Below are 21,479 nucleotides of genomic sequence, written 5' to 3' on the forward strand. Positions count from 1 at the left end.
GTTGCTGACATTAGCTAGCTTGCCGTCCAAAACGGCGGACACCGGGGCGTCACGTGACCCTGTGACGTCAGGTGAAATACCTCAATAGGCCAACACTCTGACCAATCAGCGCAACAGTGACTGTGATGTAGTCAGAGCGACAGAAAGCAGTGGGGGAGGCCTTGAAATAAATAATTTTTCAAAATGCGTATTAATTAATAAACAGGTTCTAGATATTAAGAAGTTTGGAGATAATGACCACAAGTTTGGAGTCTGTACTACATACTTAACATACACTTATTTTTTTCAAGTGTTTTTCAAGGGTTTGCTTAAACTGTTTTTGAGAGTTTTTATTTTTATTTAGTGGTGTTTGGTGAAATAATCTCATCTCCTTATCTGTAGCCGCTTTATCCTGTTCTACAGGGTCGCAGGCGAGCTGGATCCTATCCCAGCTGACTATGGGTGAAAGGCGGGGTACACCCTGGACAAGTCGCCAGGTCATCACAGGGCTGACACATAGACACAGACAACCATTCACACTCACCTTCACACCTACGCTCAATTTAGAGTCTTTGGTGAAATAATTTCCCTTAAATTTAAAATAACGGGGAAATAAGAAACAATCAAAAAGTAATGTTTCAAAGCTGTTTATTAATTCTTCGTATTGTACAAACTAGCCCCATCCTTTTGGCTACGAGCGGAGCCAGCTGGTAGATCAGACTTTTGCCATAGCCGGTCGGCAAAACAGCGAAAACGTCCTTCTTGAAAAGGAATGAACAGAGAGCCTCTTCCTGCTCATGTTTCAATGAAAACTTCAAGTCTAAGGCCCTGTCCACACGGCAACCGATTCAGGTGACTCCAATACAATTGCTTATCGTTTAGGCCTGGCGTCCACATGGCACCGGCGTTTTGGGTGCCCAAAACGCAATCTTTTTGAGAACGGGTTCCAGAGTGGAAAGATCTGGCAACATTGCCGTTGTGAAGTCGTCTGGAGGAGTAGAACAGATTTGTTTATGATGACGTCACAACCACATGACTGTGAGTGCTTCACGCCGGGTAGAAGTGTAACGAACTCGATGCGAGTTGTCAACAAATCCTATAACTTGGTTCATGAAACGCGCTTACAAAATATTTTCACTGTGAATATTTATTGTGTAATGGTGGAGAGAGAGAGAGAGAGAAAATAGCCCTTAGGGCAGAGTCAATCCCGCCAGCAAAAATAGGGGAAAAAAAGGAGCGATCTCACCTCTTCAGATGTTGGTTTAAGTCCGACAATACATTCCTCAAAAAGGGCGTAGAAGAGCAAATTAATCCATCAACGTGTAGCATTCAATTTATTCCGGACCATTAAAGACGCCGCCTTCCGCGTAGAATCATACATCATCCTCGCCGCCATATTGGATAGGTCAAAGCGGAGAATAAAGATTAGCTGCGTTTAACTGTACCAACAGGTTTGCCATCCAAACCAGATCACATGGGATTACCTTTCACAGGTGAGACTGGAAAAATACTTTTCATTGTATTTGGTCATTATAATGTAATTTTACGAACAGATTTTCCTGACTTTGTGGCTAATATGAAGTCTCGCGCATAATAGTTTATGCGCATGCGTCCTTACTTCTTCTATTGTTCTGGTGTCTCCGAAGGGACCGTCTTACAGCGCCCCTAGAGGTGTGGCATGTGTATTGCATCGTTTTCAGCAAGCGTTGCGTTGCCATATGGACCTGATATTTTACTGATCGTTGCCCATTTGGACGCGATATATTTTTAAATAACATCTCGTTGCCGTGTGGATGTAGCCTAATTCTTCTAAAACTGATTCCAACGCGGAGTCAAACGAGCGCTGTTCAATAGCCGTAACCATTTTTCCTGTTGTGCTTTCTCCAGCGTCGCGCAGCTTTGACGTCACTCCTGCAAAAGCCCGCCCAAAGAATCCAAACAAAAACCTTGCGTTGTGATTGGCGGGCACGATTTGATGCCCGGAGTGTTTTGTTGATATGGTGCGAGGCTAGACCCACTCGCAGGCAAAAAATATTTTTGGCCGCTAGGCGGGTGGGTCTAGTTTACTAGGCTAACTATTTTTGACAGCAAAGGGTAAGGTTTGTGCGTGTGTGCAGGGTGGTGGTGGGGGCACTTGAGGTATAGTGCCCAGCGGCACCGCATTGGTTTAATACAGCACTGAAGTCTAATAATAATTCTGCACATTCTCTTGAAGGGTGCTAATAATTATGGAGCACATTTTTAAGGCCCCGCCCCTCCAGCTACTACCCCGCCTATTCTAGGTCGTGCCCCGCCCCTGTGGTGAGGGTCGTGTGCTGTGCTGTGCTGGATCCGGAGCGCTGCTGCTGCTGCTCTGTGGTGTCGCGGCTCTCCGTCATGTCCCGCTCCGTGTTTGTCCTGGCTGCGCTGCTGCTTGTGTCCGGTTCGGAACCGGGCTCGTGTGAGGCGGAGCTGGACGGCGCTCTGGAGCCGTACGACCTGCTGTTCGACACCGCGGTGGAGGCGTACTATAAACGGGACTGGCTCTCGGTCATCCTCAACATGGAGCGCGCACTCAGGAATAAAGGCACGGTGCGCCGGGTGAAGGCTGAGTGCCGCCTGGCCTGCGCGAACCTCACGGCTTTCCAGCGCTCCGAGCCCGGCTCGCCCGTCCCGCTGCCCGGCGCCGGGCCCGTTCAGGACCTGGGGTTCTTCCAGCGCGTGCTGAAACGGGCCGAGTGCGTGAACCGGTGCGAGGCGGAGAAACTCGGGCCGCCGTCCGTGCACAAAGTCAGCGACGAGGTGGAGCTCGAGTTCAGGAAGAGGACTCCGTATAATTACCTGCAAGTGGCTTATTTTAAGGTAAACATCATCCACTTTCCTCACAGACGCCGAACTGCTGGACCATCAACTTCACAAAACACACCACAAGCTAACCCTCAACAAGAACAAATATGTGAGATATATATATATATATATATGGATTATTTCTCAACACAAACACGTTTAGACCGTTTCTGAGCGCTTTTTATTCAACCACAGGTCACTTTTTTACATCTCTAAAACTAGTGATGATGGAAATTCCGAGTCTTTTGAACGAGTCGGATCATTTGATTCATCTCGACTCTTTGAATTCACAAATGACTCACTAGATTAGATTAGAAAGAACTTTATTGATCCCTTTGGGAGGGTTCCTTCAGGGAAATTAAAAATTTCCAGCAGCATCATGACAGAGTAAATAGAGAACTTCTAGATAAATTAAATTGGGCAGCATTTTTTAACATAGTTACTGGGAGACCAAATTTTAAACCAAGTTATGGGTTGTTTTACAATCAGGGTACGCAAGCTAAAAATCACATTTAACACTTATTATCTTCAATATCGGGCGGCACGGTGGTGTAGTGGTTAGCACTGTCGCCTCACAGCAAGAAGGTCCGGGTTCGAGCCCCGTGGCCGGCGAGGGCCTTTCTGTGTGGAGTTTGCATGTTCTCCCCGTGTCCGCGTGGGTTTCCTCCGGGTGCTCCGGTTTCCCCCACAGTCCAAAGACATGCAGGTTAGGTTAACTGGTGACTCTAAATTGAGCGTAGGTGTGAATGTGAGTGTGAATGGTTGTCTGTGTCTATGTGTCAGCCCTGTGATGACCTGGCGACTTGTCCAGGGTGTACCCCGCCTTTCGCCCGTAGTCAGCTGGGATAGGCTCCAGCTCGCCTGCGACCCTGTAGAACAGGATAAAGCGGCTAGAGATAATGAGATGAGATGAGATCTTCAATATCAAAAGGCTTGACTAAATAAACTTGGTTGTTTATTGTAGCCCTGTGATAGCTCTATTTACCATGCAAAAAAAAAAATTGGTGATAACGTTATTTTTGGTGAATGTATGGCATTATATGTCATGTTTAGCAAAATTACTCATGTCATTTAGAAAAAGTGCTTTTTTGACCACAGGTAGCTCCAGAAGGGATGCACTTAAATCATTCTTTATACCATAAAACAAATATTTGGTTCCATATCATTGGAAACATAGTTAAGTTTTAATGTAGTTTTCAGACTATTTTGATCAAATTAGTATGCAATTGTGTCAAATAAAGTCCTCTCCGAGACAGCTAATTTTTAATAAAATAACATATCTAAAAAGATTATTTTCGTCCTAAAATGTGGTCAAGATATTGGGACATAAATATTAGCGACAACTAACACAAAGCTTACAGCCTTATATTTAAAAGCACTATGGAAGTAGTGGATTCTGAATTGTCAAAAAAAATGTCCTCTCCGAGAATCACTTCATTTGTTTCTCCCATCTTATAGCAGATTACACAAAACTACCATCAAAAAATTACCTGAAATCTGTTCTTTAACTTGTCCTTCACTTAAAAACTGACACAAGAACCAGTTTGAATCAAATGCCGCTTTTCCACTACCAACGCGGCTGAGCTGGGCTGAGCCGTGCTGTGCTGAGTCGGGCTGAGCGGGGCTGCTGAAGTTGCATTTCGACTACAACCGCGCTGAACCGTGCTGGCTGGAAGTGGGTGGACACATTGGGTGGAGTTGGCGAAAGTGGGTGGACATCACGTGATGTCGTTAGGCGGCGCAAACAGTGACATCAGTGACCTTTTAAGCGGTAGTCTCACAACCCGGATAGTAAACAATAAACATGGAGGACATGGAGTCATTAGTGTTGCTGGTCTTGGTGCTGTGGCTTGTTGCCACCGACAACGCCAACAGATACTGGCAAGAGCGTATAGATGAGGCGAGGCGCATAAGGCTTCAGAAATTCTCGTAATTCGTAATTATTCTTCTTCTGGGTTTACGGTGTTTACAGATCCCAGCGTGCTCACGGGGCATGTGTGGGCATGTGAGGACACTCCTCCTCACCAATCAGTGCACAGGGGAGTGTCTCCTCACGCCCCTAGCCCCACTCGGCTCGGTTTGGCTCACTTCAGCCCCACTCCAAAACCGTGCGAGTTTTGGGTGCTGAGTAGGGCTGGAGCGAGCTGAGTCGTGCTGCTCTGAGGTAGTCGAAACGCGAGCCGTGTCGGGCTGAAGTGAGCTGAAAAAGGGTAGTGGAAAAGGGCCAAATGTGAATTTTGGACCCCTGTGATACAAACTTTGTACCCTGATTGTAAAACAACCCTTAGATTAGATAGAACTTTATTGATCCCTTTGGGAGGGTTCCTTCAGGGAAATAAAACATTTCCAGCAGCATCATTACAGAATAAATATAAAATAGAGAAAACTTCTAGATAAATTAAATTGCGCAGCACGCGCAGAGCATTTTTTAACATAGTTACTGGGAGACCAAATGGTCTCCCAGTGGCCAGATTTGGTCTCCTAGTCAATGCCAAACCGGCTTCACTGGGAGACCAAATTTTAAACCAAGTTATGTTAGATTGATGCTGAAAGGTAAAACTGAAATAGGATTATGGGAGATGCTTGAATTGCTGGTCCAAATTCATAAGACTGTTTGTTTTCTTTGTATTGGAATGTTTAAGAAACATTGAAGTTGGGTTGTCAAGACTGTTCCAATTTCCAAATTATAGACTAAATATACAGTTATTTGTTGCTGTGTTTCACATTGAGCAATAAAATTGAAGATTTTCTTATTTCTTATTTTTCACTGTTTCTTAAAATACATATTATGAAAGTTGATAAAACAATAACTTGAACTCGGTGTAATTTTAGTATTTTACCATACTTATGATGAAGTTATGGTAACTTGGGACTGCATTAACTATGTTGATATTATGCTGGCTGAAACGAGGATTCGTAATGCGGCAATTTGCATCACAGAATATGCCTCAGCGGTGCAGCTGCATGGACTCTGGGGCCTGTGATTATGTTGCCCAGACCAGTTGGTCTCCTAGTGGAAAATCCTTAAAAAATGCTCTGCAGCACGGTGGTGTCAGTGGTTAGCGTGGTCGCAAGAAGGTTCCGGGTTCAAACCCAGCGGCCGGCGAGGGCCTTTCTGTGTGGAGTTTGCATGTTCTCCTCGTGTCTGCTCCGGTTTCCTCCACAGTCCAAAGACATCCAGGTTAGATTAATATGGGATGGACTTGGGCTGAGGTGCCCTTGAGCGAGGCACCGAACTCCCAACTGCTCCCTGGATGCTGTTAACATGGCTGCTCACTGCTCTGGGTATGTGTGTGTGTGTGTGTGTTCACTGCTTCAGATGGGTTAAATGCAGAGAGGAAATTTCACAAGTGTGTGATGAATAAAGTTGTTCTTTCTTTCTAAATTAGGTATTTTTTTGGGTGGCACCGTGGTGTAGTGGTTAGCACTGTCGCCTCACAGCAAGAAGGTTCTGGGTTCTGTGTGGAGTTTGCATGTTCTCCTCGTGTCTGCTCCGGTTTCCTCCACAGTCCAAAGACATCCAGTTAGGTTAACATGGGGCAGCCTTGGGCTGAGGTGCCCTTGAGCAAGGTACCGAACCCCTGGGCGCTCTGGTGTGGCAGCCCACTGCTCTGGGTGTGTGTGTGTGTGTGTGTGTGTGTGTGCGTGCGTTCACTGCTTCAGATGGGTTAAATGCAGAGGATGAATTTCACTGTGCTTGAAGTGTGCATGTGACAAATAAAGGTTTCTTCTTCTTCTACATATACAAATATAAAAAAAAAAAAGTCCAGCAGGAGAGGTATTGCACATTGTCCGGTATTGCTTATTGTCAGGCTAGGCTACTGCTCCTTCCTGTCCTCTGTCCTCCTGTTACCCCTCCTCCCCCCCAGAGAGGAGTTGTACAGTCTGATGGTGTGAGGGACAAAGGAGTTTTTGAGTCTGTTCGTCCTGCACTTGGGACGGAGCATTCTGTCACTGAACAGGCTCCTCTGGTTGCTGATGACGGTGTGCAGAGGGTGACTGGCATCGTCCATGATGTTCAGTAGTTTGTCCATAGTCCTCTTCTCTGCCACCGTCACCAGAGAGTCCAGCTTCATGCCGACCACAGAGCCGGCCCGCCTGGATGTGTCCTTCTTGGATGTCCTGCCCTCCCAGCACGCCACGGTGTAAAACAGGACACTGGCGACCACAGAGTGATGGAACATCCACAGGAGTTTCCTACAGATGTTAAAGGACCGCAGCCTCCTCAGGAAGTATAGCCTGCTCTGTCCCTTCCTGTACAAGTGGTTGGTGTTGCAAGTCCAGTCCAGCTTGCTGTCCAGCCACAGCCCGAGGAACCAACAGCCTCTACCTCGACTCCCTCGATCAGAACTGGTCGTGACCTCCCAAAGTCAATGGCCAGCTCCTTGTTTTGTTTTTTTCTCGCCTTTATGATGAAAGAGTCAGACCCATAGGAAACAATCTCATCCTAATGACCACAATAACACTACTTTGCGTTATATACATTCACAGTCTGTTTAAATCCTCACAAAGATCAATACAAGTGTGTATCCAATACAGTCTTGCATGAATGTTATTCAACTTATTGTTTCGTGTTGTATCAGTGATTCATGAGAATTAATTCGGTAACATTTTAATGTCAGGCGGCACGGTGGTGTAGTGGTTAGCGCTGTCGCCTCACAGCAAGAAGGTCCTGGGTTCGAGCCCCGGGGCCGGCGAGGGCCTTTCTGTGCGGAGTTTGCATGTTCTCCCCGTGTCCGCGTGGGTTTCCTCCGGGTGCTCCGGTGGTGACTCTAAATTGAGCGTAGGTGTGAATGTGAGTGTGAATGGTTGTCTGTGTCTATGGCTACGTTTACATTACGTCGAATCAGCGGATCATCAGATTAACGTTCTTAAAATGATTCGCGTTTACACTAAAACCGTTAGCCGTGCACACAGCAACACCAATACGCGGATACGCTCGGCTCCGCAGGCATCCTGCGCTCCAAATCACTCCGCCCTGAACAGCGAGTGCCCTCTGGAGGGTGCGCACTCCGGCCCTGCGCAGCTCACAGAGCGCGCGAGTGAAGTGAACAAGCCACGATTCGGGACTGAGCCGCTGTGTGTGAGATCCCAGCGCATATCACTTATTACTTGCAAGTGGAAGGATGGCAAGCCTAAAGACAATCATAACTACACAATGGGCAGTATTTGCATCAGTATTTGCAGTATTTTCATACTTTTATACTCTTTAATGAAAGGTGATACAAGGCGGAAGTCTGCGCCGTTTTTCAGCAGTCGCGTCACATGACCAACGCCAGCGAATCAGGAAGGTGGATGTCACAGTGACGTTGTCCAATGAGACGCCAGCTAGAGCTCAGCACAGCGTATCCGCGTATTCTGAATGTTTACACAGCACCGGAGCTGATACGATCTAGATTGAATACGTGGACGCTGGCGGATTCCCGTTTCCCCGCTTTTTCAGGGGGGTTAATGTAAACGGACAGTGCATCCGCGAAGAAAACGAGACAGATACGGTCTAGTGTAAACGTAGCCTATGTGTCAGCCCTGTGATGACCTGGCGACTTGTCCAGGGTCCGCCTTTCACCCGTAGTCAGCTGGGATAGGCTCCAGCTCGCCTGCGACCCTGTAGAACAGGATAAAGCGGCTAGAGATGATATGAGATTCATTTTAATGTCAGTTCATCTCGATTAACAGAATATTTCTGTATGATTTGCCTAAATCTCATTCATATATATCCGAGAGTCGATTCTCAGTGTTCATCTAGAAGAACCGATTCAGAGAGCCGACTCCTTTGTGAACGACACATCACTCCCCCTCCCACACTGAGGTTGAGGTGCCACGTCTTTATGTGGAGTTAAATGGTACATGCCGAGACACTTTAAAGTCATAAAAAAGTTTCCTTCGAGGCACAAACGTTAATATTCATTCGTGAATTAAAAATATTTTACATATCAACGGTATAAATGTCAGGCACAGCATTAAAAAAACCGCGCGTTTTTTTTCTATTCAGGCAGAAAGTGTTAGCATAAGATGCTAACGCTATTTGGTCCATCCCAAACCGCATACTGTGGTGCTTTTTAATAGTAGCACCGGTTACCATGGTTACTAATTTTAGCGGAAGTGCTTAGCTTAGCGGTTTCGCACTTGGCATAAACTTTACCTGAAGGATGTTATTAATGTGTAATAGCTTGAACAATTAAGTTGTAATAAACATATTACTGGTAAAATCGAGGTAAAAAATGAATGTCATTGAAAGGTTTTTTTTTTTCTCAGCTTTTAATTGAACTGCATTCCCTCCATATTTTCTGTCAGTTTGTTATATTTGGTTTTAAAATGACGTTTAAATATTTTAAATATTTTCTGAGACATTAAAGTTGTACACAAAGCACAATTTAGCTTTAACAATCAATTATGTGTGTGTGTAATTAATATATATAATAAAGCAATTATTCCACGAAATCGAGTCGTATATGAGCCGATAGCCGATGAGGCTCGTATTCCATTCAGCTAGCATGATACAGAGGCTCCAACTTGGGGAAATTGCAAAGAGGGAGATTCTCCCTCTCTGCGAGTCGCTCAGAGGGAGAAAAGTTTGAGCGCCATAGGCGCGAAGGTCTCATCTCATTGTCTCTAGCCGCTTTATCCTGTTCTACAGGGTCACAGGCAAGCTGGAGCCTATCCCAGCTGACTACGGGCGAAAGGCGGGGTTCACCCTGGACAAGCCGCCAGGTCATCACAGGGCTGCACATATGGCCCTTTTCCACTACCCTTTTTCAGCTCGCTTCAGCCCGACACGGCTCGCGTTTCGACTACCAAAAACCAGCACGACTCAGCTCGCTTCAGCCCTGCTTAGCCCCTAAAACTCGCACCGTTTTGGAGTGGGGCTGAAGCGAGCCAAAGCAAGCCGAGTGAGGCTGGGGGCGTGAGCAGACACTCCCCTGTGCACTGATTGGTGAGGAGGAGTGTCCTCACATGCCCACACACGCCCCGCGAGCGCGCTGGGATCTGTAAACACCGCAAACCCGGAAGGAGAATAATTACGAATTACGAGAATTTCTGAAGCCTTATGCGCCTCGCCTCATCTATACGCTCTTGCCAGTATCTGTCCGCGCTGTCGGTGACAACAAGCCACAGCACCAAGACCAGCAACACTAACGACTCCATGTCCTCCATGTTTATTGTTTACTATTCGGGTCGAGAGACTACCGCTTAAAAGATCACTGATGTCACTGTTTGCGCCGCTTAACGACATCATGTGACGTCCACCCACTTTCGCTAACTCCACCCAATGTGTCCACCCACTTCCAGCCAGCACGGTTCAGCGCGGTTGTAGTCGAAATGCAACTCCAACAGCCCCACTCAGCCCGACTCAACCCAACTCAGCACGGCACGGCTCAGCCCGACTCAGCCGTGTTTGTAGTGGAAAAGCGGCAATAGACACAGACAACCATTCACACCTACGCTCAATTTAGAGTCACCAGTTAACCTAACCTGCATGTCTTTGGACTGTGGGGGAAACCGGAGCACCCGGAGGAAACCCACGCGGACACGGGGAGAACATGCAAACTCCGCACAGAAAGGCACTCGCCGGCCACGGGGCTCGAACCCAGACCTTCTTGCTGTGAGGCAACAGAGGTGTGAAGGTGAGTTTTATATATATCTCTTTTTTTTTTTTTTTTTATATATATATGATTCACCACATTTCAGGTCAATTTCGTGTCAATTAAATCTTATTAATAGTGACAGATCTAGATAAATCCAGTGACTACAGACCAAACTTTAATATGCCTAAAGTCAATGTTAATGTAAATAATGACTATTATAAATGGCCAATGGTAGACCCTCTGATGATAATGTTCTTCTAATATTCTATTTCTAAGTTAGTAAAAGTCAGACAAAAAAAGTCAGACAAGTTGGTTAGAATCTAATGTCTGGTCTGGTGATCTAACCTTGTCAGATATCGGGTCATCTTGCTGCCGTCCAAAATAGTCCGCCATTCGTCCCTGGCGACCATCGCGACGGGCGATCCGAACTTTATCTTGGTGATTTTCTGATATTTTTTTCTTCGTAGTTTGGCTTTCGCCATTTCTACCAACGGAACTTCGTTTCATTATCTCATTCAAGAGAACATAAAGTAAAAGGCGAGCAGGCGATAAATGCAAACGCAAAAAAACAAACAAAATGGTTGAGTGTCGCAGGTTTTCTCGTTCTCTCGCGCATATCATTAATAGCGCCATCTGTATGCTTTATCGGTAACTGCTAAGACATTGGATGGGCTCAAGTGTGCACCCCGCAGCGTACCGAACTCCGCTTGATTCATATGCACGCTTGATTTGCGCACGCATACCTCCGGCATTCACTCCAATCCCCCGTTGTGCCGATCGGTGTACCGACCGGGGAATCAGCATATACCGCGGGGTACACACTTGAGTCCACCCATACAATGTCAGACACATGAAAAGCGGAAAGTCAACTATTAATTTTCGTCAACATAAACATATCAAGTTATATATATTTTTAACTAATCATGTGTAGTAAGGGCGGGCGGGAGATTTTTATGTTGTCAGCGGGAGGTCGGGAGGATTTTCTAAATGTTCCCTAAAGCGGGAGATCTCCCACCCACGGCGGGAGAGTTGGAGCCTCTGATGATATTGAACAAGTTGAGGACAAGTTCATTATCATGCTCACTGGATCGAATCCACGCCTTGTTGGCTATCAGCTCATATACGACTTGATTTAGTGGAATAATTGTTTTATATATATCCACATTCACCGGGTTTTGAGAAACAGAGCAGTTTTTTTTTTTTTCAAATTTGATCAGTAAAAACTTTATACAAAATGTCTGACAAAATAATTTACGGGGAGGCAGACTTCTGAAAAATCTATCAATGGTGGCACAGATTTACTTTTCAGTGTTTTTTTTTTTGTACAAAGTGCCGTCTTGCTGTCGTGTCGAGGTATAGAACAGCTTTAGACATTTATTTAATTCTTCCTTGGACATTTCAGTTCTGTAATTTTCAAGCTTCAAATGACAGGAGCAATTTGTGAAAAATGTTTTATAATAATAATTCTTGAAAAATAAAAAAAAGGATGCATTCGGACCATCAAATACTTTCATTCCGTATTTTATTGCTTTTTTTTTTTTTTGTATTTTTGGGGTTTTGTTTTCAAGTAGTTTTTTTTTTTTTTTTTTGTCTTCAGTTTGTTCAGCAACACGCACCGCCATTTTGTTTTTCTGTACTCACAGTATATGAGCTGATATCCTAGTAGTAGAGTAACCAATCAGAGCATGCAATTGCTCATATCCAGTGAATGTGGATAGAATAAATGTGTGTGTTTTCTTTATATTTTTATATATATATATATATATATGGATGGATGGATGCATAATAGATCTGTGATGCACCCAGAGTTTAAAACAAAGCCTCATCTGTCTGCATACGCAGATAAACAAGCTGGACAAAGCTGTTGCTGCAGCGAACACGTTCTACATCGCGAACCCAGACCACATGGAGATGAGACAGAACCTTGAGTACTACAGCATGATGGCTGGTGTGCAGGAGACGGACTTTAAAGACCTCGAGGCCAGACCGCACATGGTGAGCTGCTTAAGTTAAGTCGAGACGCGCCGGATCACTTTTATTTGGTGTTTTCTGATGTGGTGTGATGTTTCAGGCTGAGTTTCTGGAAGGGAAGAAGCTGTACAGTGCGGATGATTTTTCCTCCTCCATCGGACACTTCGAGGCGGCGCTTGAGGAGTATTTCACCGCCGACGCGGAGTGCCGAGCGCTATGTGAGGGCGTGTACGACTACGATGGATACAACTACATGGACTACGACGCTGACCTTTTCCAGTCCATCACAGGCAAAACAGCAGATTTAAAAAAAAAAAAAGTTTTCAGCAGGTTCCTGCTTGTGCGTTGGTGTTCTGATTGTGTTTGTGTGGCTGAATGTTTCACTCCAGATCACTACCTGCACGTTCTGGTCTGTAAGCAGAACTGTGCTGTGGAGCTGGCGTCCACCGCCGGGAGAGAGAAACCGTTCGAAGATTTCCTGCCGTCGCATTTTAACTACCTCCAGTTTTCCTACTATAACAGTATGACCTGTTCTCAATTCCTCCCTCTCACCTGACTTCCAATTTTTTTTTTTTTTTTAATTCGTTCTCACACTTCACTCACACACATCCAGACGCTGCTTGATGTTGATTGGCTGCTTGTAATTTGAACTTGCTCAAAGTCAAATAATATCACCAGAGCTCCTGTATGATTTTTTATTTTTTTTTGTCTGTCCTGCTGCTGTTTATTGACTCTCGTGTCCCTGTGTCTCTGTTCCAGGTGAGCAGTATGAGAAGGCCATCGAATGTGCTAAAACCTTCCTCCTTTTCCGTCCTGATGACGAGGTGATGAATCAGAACTTGGCGTATTACTCAGTCGTGCTGGGAGAAGAAAAAGCTGCTGATATTACAGCCAGACAGGTGCTCACTCACGACATGAATATACATTTGAGCTTTTGTTCATCTCAGCTGCGGGATTCCTCCTTTCATTGCAGACGTGCTTCTTTTTTTTCGCCCAAATTCTAACTCTGTATGGAATATTCCAGAAGGAGGAGGAATTGCTAGTTATATGCATACACTCATGTCCATGTAAAGCATCAGTTAAGATCTGCTGATAAATAAGGATTTATTGATCGATCTATCTATCACTACAATTTAATACGACTATTTAGACTTATTTCTAGAAGAGCAAATAGCCAACAAAATCCACATAAGTTTGCATTCACAGTGCTCTGCTTTATTCCCGGCGAGTTTAAATGTCTGTGCTGATCGTCAGAGCATTGCACCGCGACGGCACGGTGGTGTAGTGGTTAGCGCTGTCACTTCACAGCAAGAAGGTTCTGGGTTCGAGCCCAGCGCCCGACGGGGGCCGCTCTGTGTGGAGTTTGCATGTTCTCCCCAGTGCTTAATTTGTGAAGTGGGAGGTCCTGGAACGCAGGAGGTGGGTGGGTCCGGCGACTCAAAAAAAAAAAAAAGGCGGGGGGCGGTTTACTATAACTTTACGCACACACGCCTATTGCATGACATGTATTGCAACAGCACCAGTTATCAAATCCTGGACAACGCTCAGAATGTTCTCCAAACAGGCACTCAAGTTCACTCTCGCTCTCCATACATACGTTAAGGCAGGGGTCGGGAACCTTTTTGGCTGAGAGAGCCACGAAAGCCACATATTTTCAAATACATTTTCGTGAGAGCCATATATATTAAATTTATCTTCTAAAATAACAGCCTGTACTCATATCACGACCGGTTTATTTTACCATTGGAGACCAGATCACACAAGACATGAGTTAAGTGACTCATTTTAAAGGAACAGTCCACCGTACTTCCATAATGAAATATGTTCTTCTCTGAATTGAGACGAGCTGATCCGTATCTCTCCGAGCTTTGCGCGACCTCCCAGTCAGTCAGACGCGCTGTCACTCCTGTTAGCAATGTAGCTAGGCTCAGCATGGCCAATGGTATTTTTTGGGGCTGTAGTTAGATGCAACCAAACTCTTCTGCGTTTTATCTGTTTACATAGGTTTATATGACCAGTGGCATGCAACAAAGTTCAGTTACACAAATTGAAACGTGGCGATTTTCTATGCTATGGAAAGTCCGCACTATAATGACAGGCGTACTAACACCTTCTGCGCGCTTCGACAGCGCATTGATACCTTCACTCCTCTTCGGGCACGGCCAGGCGGGCAAATGCCCTGGTCCGTCCGCCCTGTCTAAAAAAATGGTACAACTCGAGCCCGATGGTAAAACTGGGACTTTGTCATTTTTCTGCATGAGGCCCATGGTAAAACCACACTTCCAGGCGGGGCTGCCGTCTGCCTCCCAAGCCAGCCGAGAGCGCTCCTCGTCGGGCACGGCCAGGCGGGCGAATGCCCTGGTCCGTCTGCCCTGTCTAAAAAAAAAAAAAATGGTACAACTCCGAGTGAAGGTATCAATGCGCTGTCGAAGCGCACAGAAGGTATAGTGCGGACTTTCCATAGCATAGAAAATCGCCACGTTTCAATTTGTGTAACTGAACTTTGTTTCATGTCACTGGTCATATAAACCTATGTAAACAGGAAAAACGTGGAAGAGTTTGGACGCATCTAACTACAGCCCCAAAAAATACCATTGGCCATACTGAGCCTAGCTACATTGCTAACAGGAGTAACAGCGCGTCTGACTGACTGGGAGGTCGCGCAAAGCTCGGAGAGGTACGGATCAGCTCGTCTCAATTCAGAGAAGAACATATTTCATTACGGAAGTACGGTGGACTGTTCCTTTAAGGATTTAAGTAGGGTATTTAAAAGCATAGCCTAGGATTTCAAGCATATTTCAAGTTTAAAAGCAGTGCCAGCAAACATAAGTGCAATCAGTTCAAGTAACAGTTAAGAAATAAAGGGTTTACAAAACAAGTTGGAGACTGGCACACTTGGAGCAGGTGCTGGTGCAGTGTCACTGTGTCCAATGTCGTCCATTTTAGGTCGTTTAGGATCCGGCTGTCCTGGGACTTTGAAAAATTTTAGTAAGCTTTCTTGTTTTTTTTGCCATTTTTTCCACAGCGCAAGCTAACGGCTGCAAAAAACCCGGTGTTCTATTGAGCGGAAGTATACCCCCCCCGCATAGATTTTGTGGATGTCATAGGAGAAAAATCAACAACAGATATCAAAACTGAACACTAAACAAATTTTATTTACTTATTTATTTAATTTATTGTTTGATTTTTTTCCCCTTTGTGATGGTCATGGAGGTGATCTGATCCATTTAAATAGCTGCCGGAACACCGAATGAAATGAAAATAGCTGCCGGATCCGACGACGGAAGTTCCGGATCTTGTTCCGTCTTGTTCCGGCTCAAATTAAGCCCTGGTTCTCCCCATGTCTGCATGGGTTTCCTCCCACAGTTCAAAGACATGCACATTATGCAGAACAAGTTCCTATTAAAGTGGCTGGTGAGTGTATGTTTTATTGCTTATAGACTTTTTTCTTTTTTTTTTTAACTGTAGGTTGTTGTGCAGTACATCAAGAATTCCTTACTGGAGAAAGAGCTCTTATATTTTGGATATGAAATTTTCGGAGTCACATTTGTTGATCCGGTGAGTCCCAAACCCGGACTGCAGGTCCATATGTTCTTTAATACTTTGGAAGATGTCATTAATTCAGTGCTCTCTCTGTTTTGTTTTTTCCCCTCTTTCTTTTTGCCCCAGGACATGTGGACACCGGAAGAAATCATGCCTAAGAAACTCAGGGACAAGCAAAAGTAATAAATGAATCAGATATCTGATATAAATTTCCTAAAGATGAGATTTGCTTAAATGTAATTATACCACAGCACTGGCTGGCTGGCGTTGATTAATTTTCCATAGCAGCAGGTTTATAGAGTATTAAATACTTTCATTCGAGTATGTTCTCATTTGTACAGGGACTTGAACAGGCAACCCTCGACATAAAATTTGTTTGGAACTGAACAGATAGATTTACAGTGGGGCAAAAAAGTATTTAGTCAGCCACCAATTGTGCAAGTTCTCCCACTTAAAAAGATGAGAGAGGCCTGTAATTTTCATCATAGGTACACTTCAACTATGAGAGACAGAATGGGGGGGAAAGAATCCAGGAAATCACATTGTAGGATTTTTAATGAATTAATTGGTAAATTCCTCTGTAAAATAAGTATTTGGTCACCTACAAACAAGCAAGATTTCTGGCTCTCACAGACCTGTAACAACTTCTTTAAGAGGCTCCTCTGTCCTCCACTCGTTACCTGTATTAATGGCACCTGTTTGAACTCGTTATCAGTATAAAAGACACCTGTCCACAACCTCAAACAGTCACACTCCAAACTCCACTATGGCCAAGACCAAAGAGCTGTCAAAGGACACCAGAAACAAAATTGTAGACCTGCACCAGGCTGGGAAGACTGAATCTGCAATAGGTAAGCAGCTTGGTGTGAAGAAATCAACTGTGGGAGCAATTATTAGAAAATGGAAGACATACAAGACCACTGATAATCTCCCTCGATCTGGGGCTCCCCGCAAGATCTCACCCCGTGGGGTCAAAATGATCACAAGAACGGTGAGCAAAAATCCCAGAACCACACGGGGGGACCTAGTGAATGACCTGCAGAGAGCTGGGACCAAAGTAACAAAGACTACCATCAGTAACACACTACGCCGCCAGGGACTCAAATCCTGCAGTGCCAGATGTGTCCCCCTGCTTAAGCCAGTACATGTCCAGGCCCGTCTGAAGTTTGTTAGAGAGCATTTGGATGATCCAGAAGAGGATTGGGAGAATGTCATATGGTCAGATGAAACCAAAATAGAACTTTTTGGTAAAAACTCAACTTGTCGTGTTTGGAGGAGAAAGAATGCTGAGTTGCATCCAAAGAACACCATACCTACTGTGAAGCATGGGGGTGGAAACATCACGCTTTGGGGCTGTTTTTCTGCAAAGGGACCAGGACGACTGATCCGTGTAAAGGAAAGAATGAATGGGGCCATGTATCGTGAGATTTTGAGTGAAAACCTCCTTCCATCAGCAAGGGCATTGAAGATGAAACGTGGCTGGGTCTTTCAGCATGACAGTGATCCCAAACACACCACCCGGGCAACGAAGGAGTGGCTTCGTAAGAAGCATTTCAAGGTCCTGGAGTGGCCTAGCCAGTCTCCAGATCTCAACCCCATAGAAAATCTTTGGAGGGAGTTGAAAGTCCGTGTTGCCCAACGACAGCCCCAAAACATCACTGCTCTAGAGGAGATCTGCATGGAGGAATGGGCCAAAATACCAGCAACAGTGTGTGAAAACCTTGTGAAGACTTACAGAAAACGTTTGACCTCTGTCATTGCCAACAAAGGGTATATAACAAAGTATTGAGATGAACTTTTGTTATTGACCAAATACTTATTTTCCACCATAATTTGCAAATGAATTCTTTAAAAATCAGACAATGTGATTTTCTGGATTTTTTTTTTTCTCATTTTGTCTCTCATAGTTGAAGTGTACCTATGATGAAAATTACAGGCCTCTCTCGTCTTTTTAAGTGGAAGAACTTGCACAATTGGTGACTGACTGACTAAATACTTTTTTGCCCCACTGTAGATATCTATCTTATAGGGACTCTGAATCATGTCTCTGTGCTGTTCAGGGCTGATCGAGAAACAGCGGCTCGCATCACAGAAGAGATTGGCAACCTCATGAAGGAAATCGAGACGCTGGTAGAGGAGAAGTCCAAGGAGTCATCAGACATCGCCAAGATGGTTAAAGATGGTGAGTGGGCCGGTGTGAGACGTACAGATGAGTGCAAAAGTTTGCACACCCTCAAGACAAAATCAAGAGGCCAAAAATAAACAGGATTATAACTTTGTAGATAAATTCTATTACATATATTTTTTTTTTCCCCCCCCATGTTGAGGCCACAGGGATGCTAACTTTTACACTTGTCTGTAACATGCCGTAAAGTTGTCTCCTGTTTTATTTTCTCATCCGTTTTGTTTTTAGGAGTCAGCAAATCGACACCTGATCCAGAAGCCAGCTTGATGTTCGAAGGCATCACGGTCACCATGACGTCCAAAGCTCTCAACGGTTCCCAGAGAATCGTCCTGGATGGAGTCATCACCGACGACGAGTGCCGGGAATTACACCGGCTGTCAAATGTAAGCCTTTAGACTCTGGTTGGTAATAGTGATAACTAAAATAAACATGGCTTGTTTCCGTCAATCTGTTTGATTCGTTGCTATTGGAATTGTGCAGTAGAACTGAGAAACAAATGATAAAATAAATGAATAGAAAATTCACTTTGAAGTGTCTCGGGAAGTACAGTCCTGTGCAAAAGTCTTAGGCACATGTAAAGACCAAATGTGGCTTAAAAATAATGAAATGAAATGTTTCAACATTAAAAAAGTACTAGTATAAACAGTAATCAGTAAGCCATAATAAATATAACAATTCAATATTTGGTGTGAGACGACTCTTTGCTTTAAAAAAAAAAAATCCGTCTCAGGTCCAGTGAGTGCAGTTTTATGTGGAAATGAGCTGTAGGTTTTACTGAGCATCTTACAGAACCAGCCCCAGTTCTTCTGGACACTTTGACTGTCACACTCGCTTCTTAAGTTTGTACCAAAACCCAGCAGCCTTCATTATGTTTTGTTTTTTAATCTGAAAAGTGCTCTTTTATGGAATATGCTGCTCAGATACATTATAAAAAATTTTTTTCTGTAATATTTAATTTAAAATATTTTTGTAATGTTGTGACTCAGTAATGTAGAAGTCATAAAATAGAAATCTATAACAAAGATTGTATGAGGGGAAAAAAGGGGAGGGGGTGCCAAGACTTTTTCACAGTAATGTAAAAGCCTTCCATTTTGTTTGTTTGTTTTCACAGACCGTTCAGTGATGTAGCCGTTTCACAAATGAATAAATGCTAACAAATCTCACCGGGTTCATGTTCTATGAATACGCAAATAGACATTTTGGACACGCCCACAAACATTCAGTCTCCCACTCTTTCAACAGAGGAAGATCTTTCATGGGCCTTATTTGCATATTGAAACCTGATTGGTTGTTATGTTTTATGACACGATAACACTTGCATGTCAGAGTTTGTGCGTTTATGATTGTTGGCTGTTTTTTAGTCAACCGTATCAGGACATTTGAAATCTCATCTCATTATCTGTAGCCGCTTTATCCTGTTCTACAGGGTCGCAGGCAAGCTGGAGCCTATCCCAGCTGACTACGGGCGAAAGGCGGGGTTCACCCTGGACAAGTCGCCAGGTCATCACAGGGCTGACACACAGACACAGACAACCATTCACACTCACATTCACACCTACGCTCAATTTAGAGTCACCAGTTAACCTAACCTGCATGTCTTTGGACTGTGGGGGAAACCGGAGCACCCGGAGGAAACCCACGCGGACACGGGGAGAACATGCAAACTCCGCACAGAAAGGCCCTCGCTGGCCACGGGGCTCGAACCCAGACCTTCTTGCTGTGAGGCGACAGCGCTAACCACTACACCACCGTGCCGCCTGACATTTGAAATGAAATTCATAATGTTTTTTTTTTTTTTGGTCATAGTGTTGGTTGTCATAACCAGTCAGGGGAAGAAAAACAAATATGGTGGATAAAATTGTGGTGAAATTAAGGTTATTCTGGTTAGTGAGTGAAGATGATATCAGTCGCCCTAATAATAATAATAAGTTAAATTTATATAGCGCCTTTCAAAAAACCCAGGGACGCTTTACATTATAGACAAAGAAAGAAAAAATAAATAAAAAATGTAATAAATAAATAAATAAGTAAAAAGTCCACCAAGTAGGGGTCAGGATGTAATTCCTGTGGTGTAGCAGCCACAGTCCCACCAAAAGGCGCACGAAAACAAGTCCCACATCTCCAGCACCGCCGCTGTGATGCCGTCAGCAACATCGCTCGAACACCACACCATGGATCCACAAAGCGAGCAGAGAAGCTCCGCCATGCAGAGCGCTGGTGTGTCCCAAACCGCCTGCACAGCCGCCGCAACATCACTCGGAACATCACGCCAAGCGTTAAAGCGCAGAGCGCTGGATAACCACGATGTAAAATGAGCGACGAGCTCACTGCAGTCCACAGCTGGGAGCACAGGCATCACCCACAGCGAACCAAGGCCTGAAGGGAACCGACGCCCAAAACTGGGTCTGGAGCTACACCACAACCGGCGGACAAAACACTCAAACATCAAACTACACAAACACACAGGAAAAAAAATAGAAAAAGAAATAAAATAAAATAAAAAAGCTCTGGTGAGAATTGGCAGCCAGAACGCGCACGACGTACTCTCAACCGAATGAACCAAATGAACTTGAGTTTTCTTGCAGTCGCATCAAAACAACCATCATAGTCTTTCTGTTGTCTGAGTAAAGGGTGTAATTACAACCCCAATGCGTATGGGGGCGCTAGAGTAAGTGTATCTCATGTTCAAGTGCAAAGCAGCATTGTAGATGTGTTTAGCTACAACACAACTGTATCTTTTTATACTCCCGCTCCGAGGGGGTGGGTATACTGGTTTACCTCTGTCTATCTCTATCCGTATCTCCGTCCATCCGAAACACCCTTTTTTCCAGCATCCACAAATCTCAGCCACTTGGTGCCAAACTTCAGCTTGGGGTTCTATACCATGTTTACCATTTTCATGTCTGTCGCACATCAACTTCCTGTTTATTGACTGAATGTATTTATGAAACGTATAGCGTGGATTTACAAAATTTTCGTAACATTCTTCTTAGCAACTACAAATCAGACCTGTTTGATATTTGGTAGCGAGATTCAACTTGGGGTTCTATACCATGTTTACCATTTTCAGGTCTGTCGCACATCAACTTCCTGTTTACCGACAATGTATTTATGAAACATCTAGCATGGATTTACTAAATTTTCATAACATTTTTCTCAGCAGCTACAAATCATAACTGCTTGATGTTTGGTACCGAGCCTCAGCTTGGGGATCTTTACCTTGTGTAGTGTTTTCAGTCTGTCGCACATCGACTTCCTGTTTACCGACAATGTATTTACGAAACATATAGTGTGGATTTACAAAATTTTCATAACATTCTTTTCAGCAATTACAAATCATAACTGCTTGATATTTGGTAGCGAGCTTCAGCTTGGGGTTCTATACCATG

At 44.4% G+C, this 21,479-nt stretch overlaps 1 protein-coding gene across 1 annotated transcript in view; it reads left to right on the top strand.

Annotated features, from left to right (window-relative positions):
- The first annotated feature begins 2,285 nt into the window (after window positions 1-2,285).
- Window positions 2,286-21,479, top strand: part of p3h1 (prolyl 3-hydroxylase 1) — a 30,062-nt gene continuing 10,868 nt past the window's right edge. The window contains exons 1-9 of the mRNA XM_060911044.1: window positions 2,286-2,820; window positions 12,234-12,386; window positions 12,463-12,652; window positions 12,752-12,883; window positions 13,122-13,261; window positions 15,831-15,920; window positions 16,032-16,084; window positions 17,966-18,087; window positions 18,319-18,473. Of these exons, the coding sequence (XP_060767027.1) occupies window positions 2,356-2,820; window positions 12,234-12,386; window positions 12,463-12,652; window positions 12,752-12,883; window positions 13,122-13,261; window positions 15,831-15,920; window positions 16,032-16,084; window positions 17,966-18,087; window positions 18,319-18,473 (1,500 nt within the window). The 5' untranslated portion in view covers window positions 2,286-2,355. The remainder of the gene's footprint in view (window positions 2,821-12,233; window positions 12,387-12,462; window positions 12,653-12,751; window positions 12,884-13,121; window positions 13,262-15,830; window positions 15,921-16,031; window positions 16,085-17,965; window positions 18,088-18,318; window positions 18,474-21,479) is intronic.

The sequence above is a fragment of the Neoarius graeffei genome, chromosome 26 (genome assembly GCF_027579695.1).
Source record: "Neoarius graeffei isolate fNeoGra1 chromosome 26, fNeoGra1.pri, whole genome shotgun sequence".
NCBI lineage: Eukaryota > Metazoa > Chordata > Actinopteri > Siluriformes > Ariidae > Neoarius > Neoarius graeffei.